The 16,493-nt window shown below is 44.1% G+C and overlaps 1 protein-coding gene across 1 annotated transcript in view; it reads right to left on the reverse strand.

The window, feature by feature from the left end:
* The window catches only part of LOC109911703 (sodium-coupled monocarboxylate transporter 1-like), a 77,301-nt gene that overhangs the window by 16,511 nt on the left and 44,297 nt on the right, over window positions 1-16,493 (reverse strand). The window contains exons 8-9 of the mRNA XM_048611848.1: window positions 14,734-14,827; window positions 14,159-14,292 (exon numbers count right to left, since the gene is read on the reverse strand). Of these exons, the coding sequence (XP_048467805.1) occupies window positions 14,159-14,292; window positions 14,734-14,827 (228 nt within the window). The remainder of the gene's footprint in view (window positions 1-14,158; window positions 14,293-14,733; window positions 14,828-16,493) is intronic.

A 16,493-nucleotide genomic window follows, 5' to 3' on the forward strand; every position in this document is an offset into this window, starting at 1 on the left:
GTTTCTGTTCCTATTAAATACACAAACTGGACACTCACTGTTTCTGATCCCATTGAATACACACACCCAGCACTCACTGTATCTCATCCCAGTAAATACACACAGAAAAGAACTGTGGAATCTAGAAGGGGCTGAGAATGTACACGTTTTGAATGATTCAGGAGATGAGCACATGCCAGCAAGATTCACTCATGGTGATCACAGATGAGTTGATGGAGTGATATTCCTGCTGGTTGAGGAAGACTGCTGGTGGCAATTTGGAGCCTCGATGTCCAAATCTGTGCAGTCAATGGTTCCTTGGACTTTGTGAAATTCAGTCATACTGACAAAGCCTCTGGCTCTCTTGGCTAGACTGAGTTCACATCATTGTATCTGGACTTCCAAAGAGAGTTTGGAACAGTAATACAGTGAATGTTGGGTGTTTGTATTCAATAGGACGTGATACAGTGGGGGCAGTGTGTGCGAATTTTCTGGGATATATACAGTGAGTGATGGGTATTCACTGAGATGTGATACACTCAAGTGTCTGGACTTGTGCATTCACTGTGAAGTTGTACAGTGAGAGTTTATGTGTGTCTATGCACCAGTTTATAATACATTGAGTGCAGGGTGTGCACAGTCATTGGGACACGATTGCAGGGAGTGCAGGGCTTTTTCTATTTACTGGGACTGGCATACAGTGAGTGCATGATATATTGCACAATGAATGCTTGGCATGTGTATTCAATGGGATGTCTCTGTTCATTGGCAAGTGACACACTGACTGCAGCATGTCCATTCACTGGGACACTGGGACTGTGAGCGGAGTGTGTGTATTCACTGGGACGTGTTGCAGTGAGTGCTCAGTGTGTGTACTCACTGCAATACAACAGTTGAATGCTGGACATGTATATTCCCTGGGATGTGATACACTGAATGCTGAGAGTGTGTATTCCCTGGAATATGTTACAGTGAGTTCAGGGTATGTCTGTTCACTGGGCTTTAGTGTGTAGGTTATTGCATCATGTTTGGGTTCTACAGGCTTATTTATAAGAGTTGATCATACTGGAAAGTATCTGTGTCAAGCTTTGTACAAAGTCCTATGCCAAATTGTTGCTGGAGTCTTCCATATCAGGTGAATTCCAGTTTTCTGGCAGGCTTCCCAAAGTACTGGCATTCTTGTTGCATTTGCCCATCAATATTCTGTAAACTGAATCTTAGAAGGCTGGATTTGGGTCCTCTCCAATGAAATGTGTGTAACTTTACCATCTGACAATTTGGCACAGACACTGTCCTTGACCCCTGTGTTGCTGCAGCACAAATGTCATATATATTGACCAATAAACCCCTGTGTTGCTGCAGCACAAATATCACATATATTGACCAATAAACCCAAAACTACACAAATCCCATTTACCTGCACTTGGTCTACAGCCTACTATGCCCTGGCACATTAAGTACTCATTCAGGCATTTAATAAATGTCGCGACATTACCTGCCTCCACCACCCTCTCAGGACCCTTTGGTCTTAGACACATGCCAAGGGGAAGAGACTCTCACAATTGACTGTGTATGCCTTTCATAAATGTGTATACCTCACTCAGATACTCCCTCAGCCTCCTCTGCTCCAAGTGAAAATAAACTCAGCCTAGCCAGTCTCTCCACATAACTGAGACTTTTCATTCCAGGCAAAATCCAAGTCCTTCTGATTGTGTGGCAAGCAGAACTGCACACAGGATTGCTACTGTGGCTTAACTAATCTTTTATAAAGTTGTAACAAGACTTTATTGCTCCTATAGTGTACACCATGGCTCATGAAGGCAAGGAACCCATATGCCTTCTTCATCACCCTACCTGTGCTGATACCTTCAGGGATCTATGAATTGTATACCTAGGTGCTTATATTCCTCAGTACTTCCTAGGGACCTACCATTCATTATGTATATCTTTCCCTTATTAGACTCCTAAAATGCATCAACCCTCAGTTATCGGGATTAAATTCCATCTGCCACTGCTGTTCCCTATTCACCAGCTGATCAATATCAGACTACAGCCTGAGACCATCCTCCTCCAATACAACACCACCAATTTTCATGTCATCTGTAGAATTATAATTATATCCTCTACATTCACATCCAAGTCGTTAATGTAACAGTCTCAGCATTGATTCCTTTCCAAACTGCCGTTCACAGGCTTCTAATCATAAAAACTACCCTTCACTATCCTTGGCCTCCTGTTTGAAGTCAATTTTGGACCCAGTTTGCCAATTTGCCGTGGATCCCATGGTCACTTAACTCTTGAGTGAGTCTTCCATGTGAAGCCGTGTCAGAGGCCTTACTGAAGACCGTGTAAACCACATCAATAGCACTCCATCATCAATATATTTAGTCAACGTTTCAAAAAACTCAATTAAATTAGTCAGACAGAATCTCCCTCTAATAAATCCATGCTGGTTATCCCTGATCAATCCCTACCTTTCCAAGTATTAATTAATCCAATCCTTCAGAATTTTTTCCAACAACGTCTCTACTGACATAGGATTAGGTGGTCTGTAATTACCTGGAATATCTCTGCTGTCCTTCTTGAACAACGGAACAACATTAGCAATCCTCCAGTCAGCTGGCACTTCATCTGTGGCCGGTGGAGAGATAAATATCTCCACTAGGGCTTCAGCAATCTCCTGTCTTATTTCTCAAAGCAGCCTGGGATACATCTCATTGGGCCCTGGGATTTTATGCACCTTTATGCAAGCCAAAGCCTCTAATATCTCTTCCTTATAAATCTTAACATGGTTGAAAACCTCACCATCCCAAATGAAATCCTGGCTACAATGTCTTTCTCTTTTGTGAATATAGATGAGTAATATTCATTTAAGACTTCACCCACGTCACCTGATTCCAAGCAGAGGTCGCCCCTCTGGTCGCTACTAGGACTCTTTCCCTGGTAATCCTCATATTCTTTCTGTGATTTTGCTACATTTCTGCTCCTCTATCTTCCTCTGATCATTGGAGGGCTGTGGTATAATCCCAGAAAGATAATCATCCCTTTTTTATTTCTAACCTCTCCTAAGATGGTCTTAATATAAAAAGATCCTTTGCGGATATCCTTCCTCATTACTGAAGTGATGGTTTCCTTTATCAATAATGCAATGCCCTACCTCTCTTATTCCTCTACCAATCGTGCCTGAAACTTCAATACCGTGGAATGTTGAGCTGCCAGTCCTGTCCTTCCTTCAACCTTGTCTCAGTGATTACAACAATATCATATTCCACATGCTGATCAATGCTCTAAGTTCATCTGCCTCACCAGTCAAGCTCCTTGCTTTAAAAAAGATACTGTCCCAGCATTCCTTCTATGTCTGATTGGACCTTGCTGTCACTGTTAAATCCACTCTGTGCGCCATCCCCTTGCCAAATCAGTTTAAAATCTCTACAGCAACACGAGAAACCTCCTATGCGATCCATTTTAGCCATGCATTCATCTGACTTACCTTTGTATTCCGATACTCAGTATGGTGTGACACTGGAAGTAATCTGGAGATTACTATTTTAGTAGTCTTCCTCTTGAAATTCCTGTTGTAGGGCCTTATTTTTTCTATCCATGTCGTTGGTACCAACATGTACCATGACCACTGGACATTCACTCTCCCTCTTCAGAATGCCCTGCAGCCCCTCTGAGGCAACCCTGACTCTGGCACCAGGGGGGCAACACACCATCTGACACGCAATTTCCCCTCCACAGTGGTCGAAAACGCCCTCGACCGCATCTCTCGTGTTTCCCACAACTCATCCCTCACACCCCCTCCCTGCAATAACAACAAAGACAGAATTCCCCTCGTCCTCACGTACCACCCCACCAACCTCCAGATTCAACGCATCATCCTCTGCCACTTCCGCCACCTGCAATCTGACCCCACTACCAAGGACATTTTGCCCTCCCCACCCTTATTTGCCTTCCGGAGGGACCGCTCTCTCCGCGACCCCCTCATCCGCTCCACACTCCCCACTAGCCCCACCACCCCCGGCACATTTCCCTTTCATATTCCGCTTGGGAATCCTGCAGCCCAATGGTCTCAATGTGGACTTCACAAGCTTCAAAATCTCCCCACCCCTGATCTCATCCCAAGACCAGCCCAGCTCGTCCCCGCCTTCTTGACCTGTCCGTCTTCTCTCCCACCTATCCTCTCCTCCCACCTCACTGACCAACCCCCACCCCCACTTCCTACCTACTAGCCTCATCCCCACCTCCTTGACCTGTCCGTCTTCCCTCCCACCCACCCGCCCCTCCCTCCCAACTGACTAACCCCATTCCAACTCCCTACCTACACTTACCTTTACTTGCTCCATCCCCACCTCCTTGACCTGTCCGTCTTCTCTCCACCTATCTGCTCCTCTATCCACCTTACATCATCGCCTCCCCCCTCTCTATTTATTTCAGAGTCCCCTTTCCCTGCCCCATTTCTGAAGAAGGGTCCACACCCGAAACGTCAGCTTTCCTGCTCCTCTGATGCTGCCTGGCCTGCTGTGTTCATCCAGCTCTACACCTTGTTGTTATCTATACCATTTGAGAGTCTCGTTTGCTGCCACAGTTGCTGTCAGTTCCCCTTACAATTGAGTTCCCTATCACGACAGCTCTCTCAATATTTTCCCTCCTCTGTTGTGCAGTAGAGCCAACTGCAGTGCCACAAACTTGAGAGGTCATCCACACCAACAGTATCCAACATGGTATAGCTCTTTGAAAGGGGCATGGCCACAGGGGACTCCTGCACTGCCTGCCCGCACTTACTAGTCTTCCTAATAGTCACCCACACTTTTCTGTCTGTGTAGCTGTTATTTGTGTGACCAGCTCACTAAATTTGCCATCTACGACATCCTCAGCATCATGGATGTTCCACAGTGAGTCCATTTGCAGCTCCAGCCACTCCATGCAGTGAATCAGGAGCTGCATCTCATCACACTTCCTGTATACGTACTCACCATGGACACTGGAAATGTTCCTGATTTCCCACATATTTCAGGAGCAGCATTCCATAGGGCCAAATTTTCCTGCCATTGTGAATCTTACCAACTATAAGCAATAAACCAGGAACAAATTACTCAAACTTTCCCACAACTCACCAAATCAGATTTCTCCTCCTCTCTTTCACTCTTCCTAATGAAGTACAAACAACAAACATAAGGACCTTAAACTCTGCGTCCCACCCAGAACTACTTTCTCAGTCCCAAAAGTTGGCTCCTAAGCAGTGCAGGAAGTGTACCTGATTTCTCATGTACTGCAAGAGGAACATTGCATGGGGCCGAGTTTACCATCTGCTTGGAAATGCTTGGAAGTGCATGGTAAAATAGGGCAAAGTCAACATGGTCTCATCAAGGCGAGATCATGCCTGACAAATCACTTAGAATTCTTTGAGAAGGTAACGAGCAGGTAAGACAAAGGAGAGCCAATGGATGTTAACTACTTGGACTTCCAGAAAGCCTTTGACAAGGTGCCACACAAAAGGCTGCTCAGTAACTTAAGGGCCCATACTGTTAGAGGCAAGGTACTAGCATGGATAGAACATTTACTCTTTGGCAGAAAGCACAGAGTGAGGATTGCAGCTGGTAACTAGTGGAGTTCCATAAGGATCAGTGTTGGGACCACAACCTTTCACTTTGTACATTAATGATCTAGATGAAGGAACTGCGGGCATTCTGGCTAAGTTTGAAGACAATACAAAGATAGGTAGAGGGACAGGTAGTTTTGAGAGGCAGGGAGACTGCAGAAGGATTTGGACAGGTTAGGAGAGTGGGCAAAGAAGTGGCAGATGGAATATAATGTGGGAAAGTGTGAGGTCATGTACTTTGGCAGGAAGATTCGAGGTATAGAATATTTTCTAAATGGGGAGAAAATTCAGAAATCTGAACTGCAAAGGGACTTGGGAGTCCTAGTCCAGGATTCTCTTAAGGTTGACTTGTAGGTTGAGTCGGTAATTAGGAAGGCAAATGCAATGTTAGCATTTATTTCAAGAGGACTAGAATATAAAAACAGGGATGTACTTCTGAGGCTTTTATGAGTGTCTGGTCAGACCACCTTTAGAATATTGTGAGCAATTTTGCACCCCATATCTCAGGAAGGATGTACTGGCCCTGGAGCAGGTCCAGAGGAGGTTCATGAGAATTATCCCAGGAATGAAAGTCTTAACATGTGAGGAACATCTGAGGACTCTGGGTATATACTCAATGGGGTTTAGAAGGAGGAGGGAGGGATATAATTGAAACTCACAGAATACTGAAAGGCCTAGATAGAGAGGACATTGGGAAGATGTTTCCATTAGCAGAACAGACTTGGGCCTAAGGGCACAGCCTTAGAGAAAAGGGAAGACCCTTTAGAACAGGGATGAGGAGAAACTTCGTCAACCAGAGGGTGGCGAATCTATGGAATTCATTGCCATAGAAGGCTGTGGAGGCCAGATCACTAGGTACAGAGATAGGTTCTTGATTATTAAGGGGATCAAAGGTAACGTGGAGAAGGCAGGAGAATGAGGTTGAGAAACTTATCAACCATGATTGAATGGTGGAACAGACTTGATGGGCCAAATGGCCTAATTTCTGTCCCTATGTCTTATGCTCCCGCTACTACTCTGAATGAGCTCGATTTGGACCCCGTTCCTCAGATGTTTATACAGAAGCTCCGCTGCCATTCACCCTCAGGTTCTCTCTGTTCTTCTCTGACTGTTGCTCCAACTCAAATGTGCTTAATGTTTCACGACAGATAGATTTGCCACAAAACCTTCAAAACTATCCTCTGTGTATGATCTGAAAGCTTCATGTGTGAAATGAAGTGATGACATGCCTTCATCATTACTGATTTTGATGTTCCACCATTGTTACAGTTCTTCTGGATGTGAATGGATACAAGGATGTGGACAATGTGAGAAGAGAGGGGAAATGTGAGAACAGCATGGGTACATTAGCTGTAGCCTATCAGTTGAAGTGAAATGGAGTTATAGAATTGTACTGCATGGAAACAGATCTTTATCCAACTCGTCCGTGCTGACCAGATGTCCTAAATTAATCTAGTCCTATTTGCCAGCATTTGGCCCATATCCCTCTAATCCCTTCCTACTTATGCCTTTTAAATATTGTAATTGTACCAGTCTCCACCACTTCATCTGGCAGCTTGTTCCATACACGCACCACTCTCTGGATGAAAAAGTCGTCCCTTTTAAATCTTTTGCCTCTCACCTTAAACCTATGCTTGGGATTTGAAAGAAACAATTAGCTTTAAATACATGGCCATGTGTCATGGATGCAGCCCCAGCAATGGCCATTCTGGTAACAGCGAGCATCATCTCCTCTATTGGAGTTAGAGTATGGCTACACATCTGTATTGATTGGAAGCAAATGCATCTTATTGACTATGAGATTCTTGATTGGAGTTGTTAACTTTGGCAAATCAGGGAGCCCTGACTGACCAATACAAACACAGAATTCAGACACTCCTCATTTCAGGGACGGACTCTGAGCTGGCTGGCCGGTCACACACTTGTGGCAATAGGAGAAAACAGTACGTGCCCGAAGAACATTTGCTCACAACAGTCGTCGTTGAGTAAGCTTTTCTGGCATCGTGACTTTATTCAGGAAGCTTGACTCATTTGAACCTGCCATCAAAGACTAGGCCCAGTATGTGGAAAGAATGCAATATTTTTTCTGAGCTAACGACATTGGGGCAGATGAAAAGCAACGAGTAATCTTTCTGGCTGCTTGTGGACATGCAGCATTTTTGAATACTGGGGGCTTAATGTTCCCAGAGGTGCCAGACACTAAAACCTTCCAAAAGTTGATGGATTTGGTTAAGGAATATCACAGCCCCAAACCTCCTCCAATTCTGAGACAATTTCGGTTTTAACCTGTTGCTGTTCAAGAATTAGGGGAATCTGTATCAGAATTTTTTGCTGGGTTAAGATGACCGGCAGAGGCATGTGATTTTTGGTTAATCCTGAATGAGATGCCGAGAGACTGTTTGGTATGTGGAATTCATGACATAACCAAGCAAAAGCACTTACCAGCTGAAGCCCAACTGGACTTCTAACAGGCACTACAACTGGCTTTGTCATTAGAAAGGGGGGCATCCTAATGGAAGTGGCCATCCTCACCCGTCTGACTGTGCTTGGGGAACACCATTTGAGTGTAGGCAATCACAGAACCTCATGCAGGGCATATCCTGAGCAGAGGGACCCTAGCCAGTCCACAGCAAAACCCCATAACAAAGTTTACCTTCAGCAAAATGGCTGAAAAGTTCTTCAGGATCTGGGCCAGCAAGCTATTGTAGTTGTTGCTGGTACGCAGACTCAAGTCAACAAAGACCTCAGCCAGACTGAAAACATACACTGTTACTGATTAAGGGTATGACTTTGGTTCCGGTCTCCTTTTAGAGGCAGTTGGTGCAGTTAATGCAGTTAATGCTTGTAGTAGTAAGAGGCTTGCGCCCAAGCCTATTAGGGCAGAATTAGTTGACAATGATTCACCTCGATTAGCTCAACATTTTTCAATTAGAAAATGGCTGCCTCAGTGAAGTCCTAATGAAATACACAGGAGTTTTTCCGGAAGGTGTTGGGACTATCAAAGGGGCTAAAGCCACTTTACATGTTGACCAGGAAGAAATTCTGAGATTTTGCAAGGCCCGCCCAGTGACATTTGCCTTATGGGCAAAAGTAGAAGTGGAAATCAGGAGGCTGGAAAACGATGGAATCGCAGTTTATGGAGTGGGCAGCACCAGTTATACTGACTGTGAAGTCTGATGGCTCAGTTTGTCTTTGTGGGGATTTTAAGCAAATGGTAAACCGCTTCTTACAGCTGGATAAATACCCAATCCCTTGCTTCCAGGACTTGTATGCAAAATTGGCAGAGGGGCTGTCCTTCATGAAACTGGACACGAGCCACACCTGGCCGGAATTGCAACTTGTAGAGGACTCCCGCAAGTATGCCACAATTAACATCTACCTATAAAGGGTTTGTATCAATATACGAGACTGCCATTTGGGGTATCATCAGCCTGTGCCCTTTTCCAGTGAATGATGGTGAACATTTTACAAGGGCTACCTCAAGTGGCCATTTATGTGGATGATATGCTAATAACTGGGAAGACTAATAAAGAGCACTTGGAGAACTTGGACAAAGTGCTTAAATGTTTCTCCCAGGCAGGTGTATGCCTTAGAAGGGAAAAATGTGTGTTTCAGGCATCCCAAGTGACCCACTTGGGTTAGAGATTCAACAAAACCAGGTTACACCCATTGGAAGATAATGTGAGGGCGATCAAAGATGCCCTGGCTCCCACATATGTACCGGAACGTAGGTCTTTGCTTGGATTAGTGAATTATTATGGGAAATTCGTATGTTACCTGGCCTCCATCTTGGCACCCTTACACCTGCTACCGAAAAACAGTCAGCCTTGGAAATAGTCGCAAAGCCAAGACAGAGCCTTTAGGGATGTGAAAAAGCAGCTATCATCTTCTTAAGGTGTTGGCCCACTATGATCTGAAGTGAGAGGTGGTGCTAACGTGCAATATCTCCTTGTACGATATCGGAGTAGTGTTGGTTCACAGATGGCCCAATGGAGAGGGGAGCGCCCACAGCGTATGCTTCCTGGATTCTGGCTGAAGCCGAACGCAAATATACCCAGATAGAGAAGAAAGGTCTTTTAGTCATCTTTGGTGTGAGAAAGTTCCATCAATACCTTTTACGGACATGAATTTGTCATAGCAAAGGACCACGAATCCTTGCTAGGGATATTTAAAGAAGACAAGGTGGTGCTACCCACAGCTTCGGTAGAATTCAGCGTTGGGCCCTTATTCTCAGTGCTTACAAGTACACATTAGAACACCTTCCAGGAAGCCAGTGGCTAATGCGGATGCCTTGAGCCGCCTCCCACTGGCAGATGCTCTACTGGTGGCGCCTCCCCGGAAGAATCCATTCTAGTTTTAAACTTCCTGGTCACCCTTTCAGTCACCGCTGACAATATCTAACTGTGGACTCAAAAAGATCCAGTCCTGACAAAACCAACACAGCTGATGGTAATGGGGGAAACAAAAGGACCATCACAACCAGATTGAAACCTTTTCGAACCTGGAGAAACCAGATCACAGTAGAGGACAGCATATTATTATGGGGAGCAAGAGTGAATGTCCTGACTAAAGGTCACCACCAGATACTGGCTGAACTCCATCAGAGACATGCCAAGAATTTACGTCTGGTGGCCAGGATTGGATGCTGACATAGCTGTGTTAGAGGGGCAGTGCCCAGAGTGCCAATGAGGACAAAAATTGTCGCCAATGGTGCCCCCACATACATGGAAATAGCTGTGTAAACCCTGGACTCGGTTACATGTCGACTATGCCAGTCCTTTCATAGGCTCAACTTTCCTGGTCATTGTGGATGCCATTCAAAGTGGTTGGACATGCATAGAGTTCATTTGGCAAACTCAGGGATGATGACTGAAAAGGTGCGAGTATCCTTAGCAATATACAGACTCTTTGAAGTACTGGTCATGGAGAATGGGATGTGGAAGCTGTTAGTTATAGGTGTAAGGCTTGCAGCAGGGAATACAAGTACTTCCTAAAGTCGAGTCACATTTGGCACGCAAGGACATCTTTATACCATCCATCATCCAATGGTCTGGCAGAAAGAACAGTCCAAATGTTGAAAGCAGGCTTAAAGAAACATCCTACAGCTTCACTATGCATCCGAGATGGATGCAGCCTCGATATCATTACCACCAGAAAGAGAGGATGAAACTCTCCCCAGATGTTCCGGAAACACGAGATGGGCTACAGGCCAGTACATGCCGCACTTGCCGTCTATGTCAGAGGAACCATACCTGGGGAGGCGCGAAAACATTGCAAGAGAAGCTACCCGAGAAAGACCAGCCCTACTTGCCTGGAGTTGGGTGGGGAGCTGTGGTGATTTGAACCAGGTGAATCTTATTGACTATGACATCCTTGATTGGGGCTGTTAACCTGGTCCAATCAGGGAGACCTACCTAACCAATCTTCAGGGACTGACTCCAAGCCAGCCAGCTAGATGTAAATAGAGGGTGACTTGCTGACCGGATACTGACCTCTCTGCAGCTATTTCAACATCTGTCTTCAGCTAGTTCTGATTGCAAGTGTGATGAGACACTTTTGGTTGACCCAAGTGTCAAAGTTGAATAGCTTGCACAGCGTGGAAGCTGTTAGCTATAGGTATAAGGCTTTCAGCAGTGCTAAGTGTAGGAAAGTGAAGTGAAACATGTGTATGATAGGTATGAGGGGTGACTGACAGAGCTCACTGATAGGTCAGTGAGAGGGTTGTGGTAATTTGAATAGTAACTATGTGGTTCCATTGGTTGAATATGATGATACTTTCAATGAACCTGACAACTTGTTTTCTTTGATTCATTCATGGGATACAGGTATCATTGGCAAGGACAGCGTTTATTGCTCCTCCTTAATTGGCCACAAGTCAGTTAAGAGTCAGCCACATTGCTGTGGGTCTGGAGTCACGTGTAGACCAGCCCAGGAAAGGATGGCTGGTTTCTGTCCTTATAGGGCAATAGTGACCCAGATGTGTTTTGTTGATTTTTTTAAAAAATGGACATAACTAGGCCAGCTGTTTGAATCCAATGCAAATCTGGATTAAATTTCACCAGAATGTTAGTTTGGGTTCTGGATTACTAGTCCAGTAGCATTCCTACTGCAGCAGTTTTCCCCATACAGTGAGGTCAGCATACAAATAGTACAACATTAAATCCACTCAGACAGGGCTATAACACGTGTCAGTGACCTATGGTTATTTGTTCCCACTACTGTCTCATTCTCTATCTGCAGGGTGCCCTGTCTCCAATGTGGAAATAGAACACCACCTCTCTTCTTTTTCACCTCCTCTTTCAAGATTGCCTTGCAGCATGAAAAAACCTGGGTGCACACTCTCTCCCATCATTAGCCACTGCTTTGTTCGTTGCATGATTCAAAATGATCCTGTCACCTCCAGCAGTCACAATGTACCTTCTGTATAAGAAGTGCAGGTGAACTTTAAGAATGTGTTATCAGACAACATTATTGGGCACTCTGCCTTTGTGTTCATTCCAGTTACTCCTGGCAACCTGGAACAATTATTGCAATAAGCAGATAGCACAAAGTTGGCATACTGTCCGCTTTCTCTTTGACTGATATGGGGTAATTTCACATTGTGATTCTCATGCCTGTTTTTGGGGCTATCTAATTCAACCCTTAGTTAATGAATACCAACTTTACAACTCTGCAAGAAATGGCATTTGATCACTTCATTACTGGAGTGCTAAACCTATATGTGCCTTCAGACAAATTCAAATGATGCTAATCAGTAATAAGGTCCAAAAGCGTAAGTTAAATCTATTGTACAATATAATGCTCTGAATGGGTTAATGTTGGAGACTGCATTAAGTTCTGGCCAGTGTGAAGATGTCATACAGGCTTGGGTAACAATAAGGCAGAAAATCTTAAATCTTGTGAAGTGAAGATTCATAGGTTTCTTATACTCTTAGTCACAATGTTCGTGTAACTTGGGTATTGCTGAGAAGACACATTCTGACAAAACCTCCCTTGCTAAATCAGGACATGTCACAAGAAGACCAAAGTCAAAAGGGAAATCAATATTTATACTGTATGACAGGAGAATGCTTATTGGTTAGCAAGTGAATTCTGATTGATAGAGGTGCTGCCATGGACAGTGCACGACATAATGATAGCTAAGGATTAACTGTCAGGCTTTGTGTTTTAAACAAGGAAAGTTGACTCTGACTGGGCAAGGTATTGCCTTGAGGTATGAACCAGGGAATGACTCTCACCTATTGCATTGTTTGTCTGAAAAGACCAGATTCTATGTATTGATAAGTGTATCTTTCAGTACATGCCTCAATTTGCAGCCTGAAAGAGGAACCCAAATCAAGTGGCAGCATAATTCTTTCTACAATCAGGATTATGTAACAAATGTTGTTCAATTGCAGAATCATACCTAATGTTGGACACTGCATTGAGTGTTTTGGAAGCATGGGCTACTTGGCTACAGTCAGTAGCTTGCTTGTTGCTCTTTGGTGCCAGCCACCATCTTTGGGATGTGCAGCTATATACCTAGCATCACAACAATTCATATACCACATTAGTCTTTTGGGCGATAGGCCAATGTATCTTTTTCAGCAATACTCAAGTGCTGTATTGCTAAACTACGGTTTGTCTAATTAATGTAACTTGCACCTTACTGATAACATGCAAAAAAAACTGTTTAAGATAACAGCCTCTTCCTGTTGAAACTCGATGGTTGTACCTCTATCACTGTAAATTGAACTTAGAAGCAGTCCAGGAAAGAGGAATGGTAGCAGCATTCTACAGACAAATACACCCAAAACCAGGCATTAAATTACCATGGGTACATATGAACACAAAAAACAGAAGTAAACCATTTAGTCCCTCAAGCCTGTTCCACTGCCATTCATTGAGATTATGACTAATCTGAAACCAAATTTCATCTAACTACCTTTGTCCCATACCCTTTAATCCTAGTCTAATAAAACTATCAATCTCATCTTTAAAATTTACATCTGATCCAACATCAATTGCCACTTGTGGAAGAGAAATCCAAATGATCACATTTTACATCCCTTCGTGTTTTCTAATTTCGTTCTGGAAAGGTCGAGTTCTAATTTTCAGGCCAGCTGACTTATTCCAAAGGCCCAGCCAGCAGAAATAGGTATTTCTATCAACCCTATTCACATTTTATCATGAAAATCATTCAAAACATCCCCTAACCAGTCCTTAATATACTAAATTCCCGAGAACACGACACTATTTTGTTGAAATTAATCCTTTGAATTATTTCTGGAAAATCAAATTTCCAGTCCCCCTGAGGCTAATACATCCCTCCAAAGTAGTGTTGCCCAGAACTGTTCACAATTGTTCGTGTGCAGTTGAAGCAAAGCTCTGTATAGCAGAAGCCTGGCATATCCCCATTGTATTCTTTCACTTTGCCAATTTTCTGTACATTTTGTCACTTAATTACTGATGTACTTGGATCTCTTTGGCCTTCCACTAATTTGTGTTATGTTCCCCATTTCCTCCCAAAACTATCTATTTCAGTTCCAGACTGTTTGTAAAACCCCTTCATGTGCTCCTGATGTGTCAGGTACTTACAATTGAATTAGCCCAACGGAATACCATGCCTAGCAGGAACACCCCAAGCAATGGACCACCAAGAATCCCAAAAATAGTGAGGGCAGCCTGGAAAACAGAAGAGAAAGTGGAGGGCTGATATATTTGTGTGATATCTGTGACAGAGAGATGCAAAACAGTTTTAAAAGGACAAATCACAGAAACCACTGAAGATCACCAGATTTATTTCACATTCTTTTGCCTCTCAGTTTAAAATAGGTTTTAACCTTTCGGCTGCTGATGTCACCGGAATAACTTGTTACCTTTGATCCTTAGATAAATTGTATGCTGTAAAGTCCTGCTGCAGCTCTGGAATTGGAATATTCTAATGATATTTCCTGTTCTCTATTAAAACTTTCTTTCTCCTGAAAGCACTGTCTGCATTGGTCCAGAATATTATTAATTTATTGAAAGCACTGAATCAGAAAATGTTTCTTAATAGACATGCAGTTCAACATGACACTAAAAAATTGGGGTTGAACCCAGCACAAATGGAGAGGCAGATGGAATAGGCAGGATTTTCAGCAGCGTCTGAGGGCAGGAATGGAGGTGGATACATAGTCTCATGTCGCTCCTAGCGTGCCAATTTCCCAGTTCATTCTGTGCCAGCATCAGCCTCCAGGTCACTGCATGTGGTGAAGGACAGTTCAGCTGCATGGAAACAAGTAGCAGACCAGGGGCCAGCTCTCCAGGCAGACTTAGAGGCCTCTCAGTCTACTTGAAGTGCAGAAGCAGGTATCCCACCATACTAGTGGCCTGACTGCAGAGGCCATTGCATATTTTAAATGAAATATTTGCAGAGAGGGTGCCACCATTTTGAAGTCCACTCCCTCTCTTATCTGCCGTGTTATTCTGCTGCTTTCAAGATGATTGGCTTCCTGTTAGCCCTCAAGCCTTGAGGGGGACTCATTAATGGATGGCAAGGAAAATGGCCAAATCAGGGAAAATATACTCATAAGGTATGATTAGTAAGTTTCCTACTAAAGTAGGTGGTATCGTGGACAGTGAGGAAGGTATTCAGAAATTGCAGCAGGATCTTGATCAGCTGGGGAAGTACCAGTGAGTAATTATCACCCACACTGAGCGGACTTAGACAGAGTCATACAGTGCTATAGCACGGCGACAGGTCCTTTGGCCCACGCTGGTCCGTGCCGACCAAAATGTCCATCCACGCTAACCCCATTTCCCTGCACTTGGCCCATATCCTTCTAAACCTTTCCTATCCATGTATTCGTCCAAATGCCTTTTAAATGTTATTAATGCATCTGCCTCAACCACTTCCACTGGCAGCTCATTCCATGTGTGTTAAACCCTGTGTCAAAAAGCTACCCCGCAGGTTCCATTGTATTCTTTCTCTTCTTACCTTAAACTGATGCCTTCTCGTCATCACTTCCCCAACCCTGGGAAAAAGACCAAGTGCAATCACCCTATCCATGCCTCTCATGATCTTATACACTTTTATAAGATCCCCCCTCAGTCTCCTCAACTCTAAAGAAAAAAATCTCAGCTTGTCCAACCTCTCCCTATAACAGTCCCTTAAGTCCTGGCAACATCCTTGTAAGTTTCTTCTGCACTCTTCCATTTTAATAACATCCTTCCTACAGCAAGGTGACCAAAACTGAACATAATATTCCAAGTGCGGCTTCACCAATGTCATGTAGATCTGCATCAGAACTTCCCAACTTCTGTACTCAATGCCCTGACTGATCAAGGCCAGTGTGCCAAAAGCCTTCTTCACTGCCCTGTCTACCTGTGACTCCACTTTCAGAGAACCATGCACCTGAACTCCACTGTCTCTCTGTTCCATGACACTCCTTAAGGCCTTACCATTCACCATGAAACTCCTACCTTGATTTGACTTTCCAAAAATGCAACACCTCACACTTATCGATATTAAACTCCATTTGCCATTTCTCAATCCACTTTCCCAGCTGATCAAGATCCTGCTGCAATTTCTGAATACCTTCCTCACTGCATACGAAACCACCTATTTTAGTGTCATCCACAAACTTACTAATCATGCCTTGTACATTCTCATCCAAATCATCAATATAGATAACAAACAGCAATGGGCCCAGCACCGACCCCTGAGGCGCACCATTAGCCACAGGCCTCCAGTCAGACAAGCATCTTTTCAGTGTTACCCTCTGCTTCCTACCATCAAGCCAACTGTGTATCCAATTTAGATAGCAAGGTGTAGAGCTGGATGAACACAGCAGGCCAAGCAGCATCAGAGGAGCAGGAAGGCTGACGTTTCGGGCCTAAACCCGTCTTCAGAAATGGGGGAGGGGAAGGGGGTTCTGAAATAAATAGGGAG

The sequence above is a fragment of the Rhincodon typus genome, chromosome 25 (genome assembly GCF_021869965.1).
Source record: "Rhincodon typus isolate 14 chromosome 25, sRhiTyp1.1, whole genome shotgun sequence".
NCBI classification, from domain to species: domain Eukaryota; kingdom Metazoa; phylum Chordata; class Chondrichthyes; order Orectolobiformes; family Rhincodontidae; genus Rhincodon; species Rhincodon typus.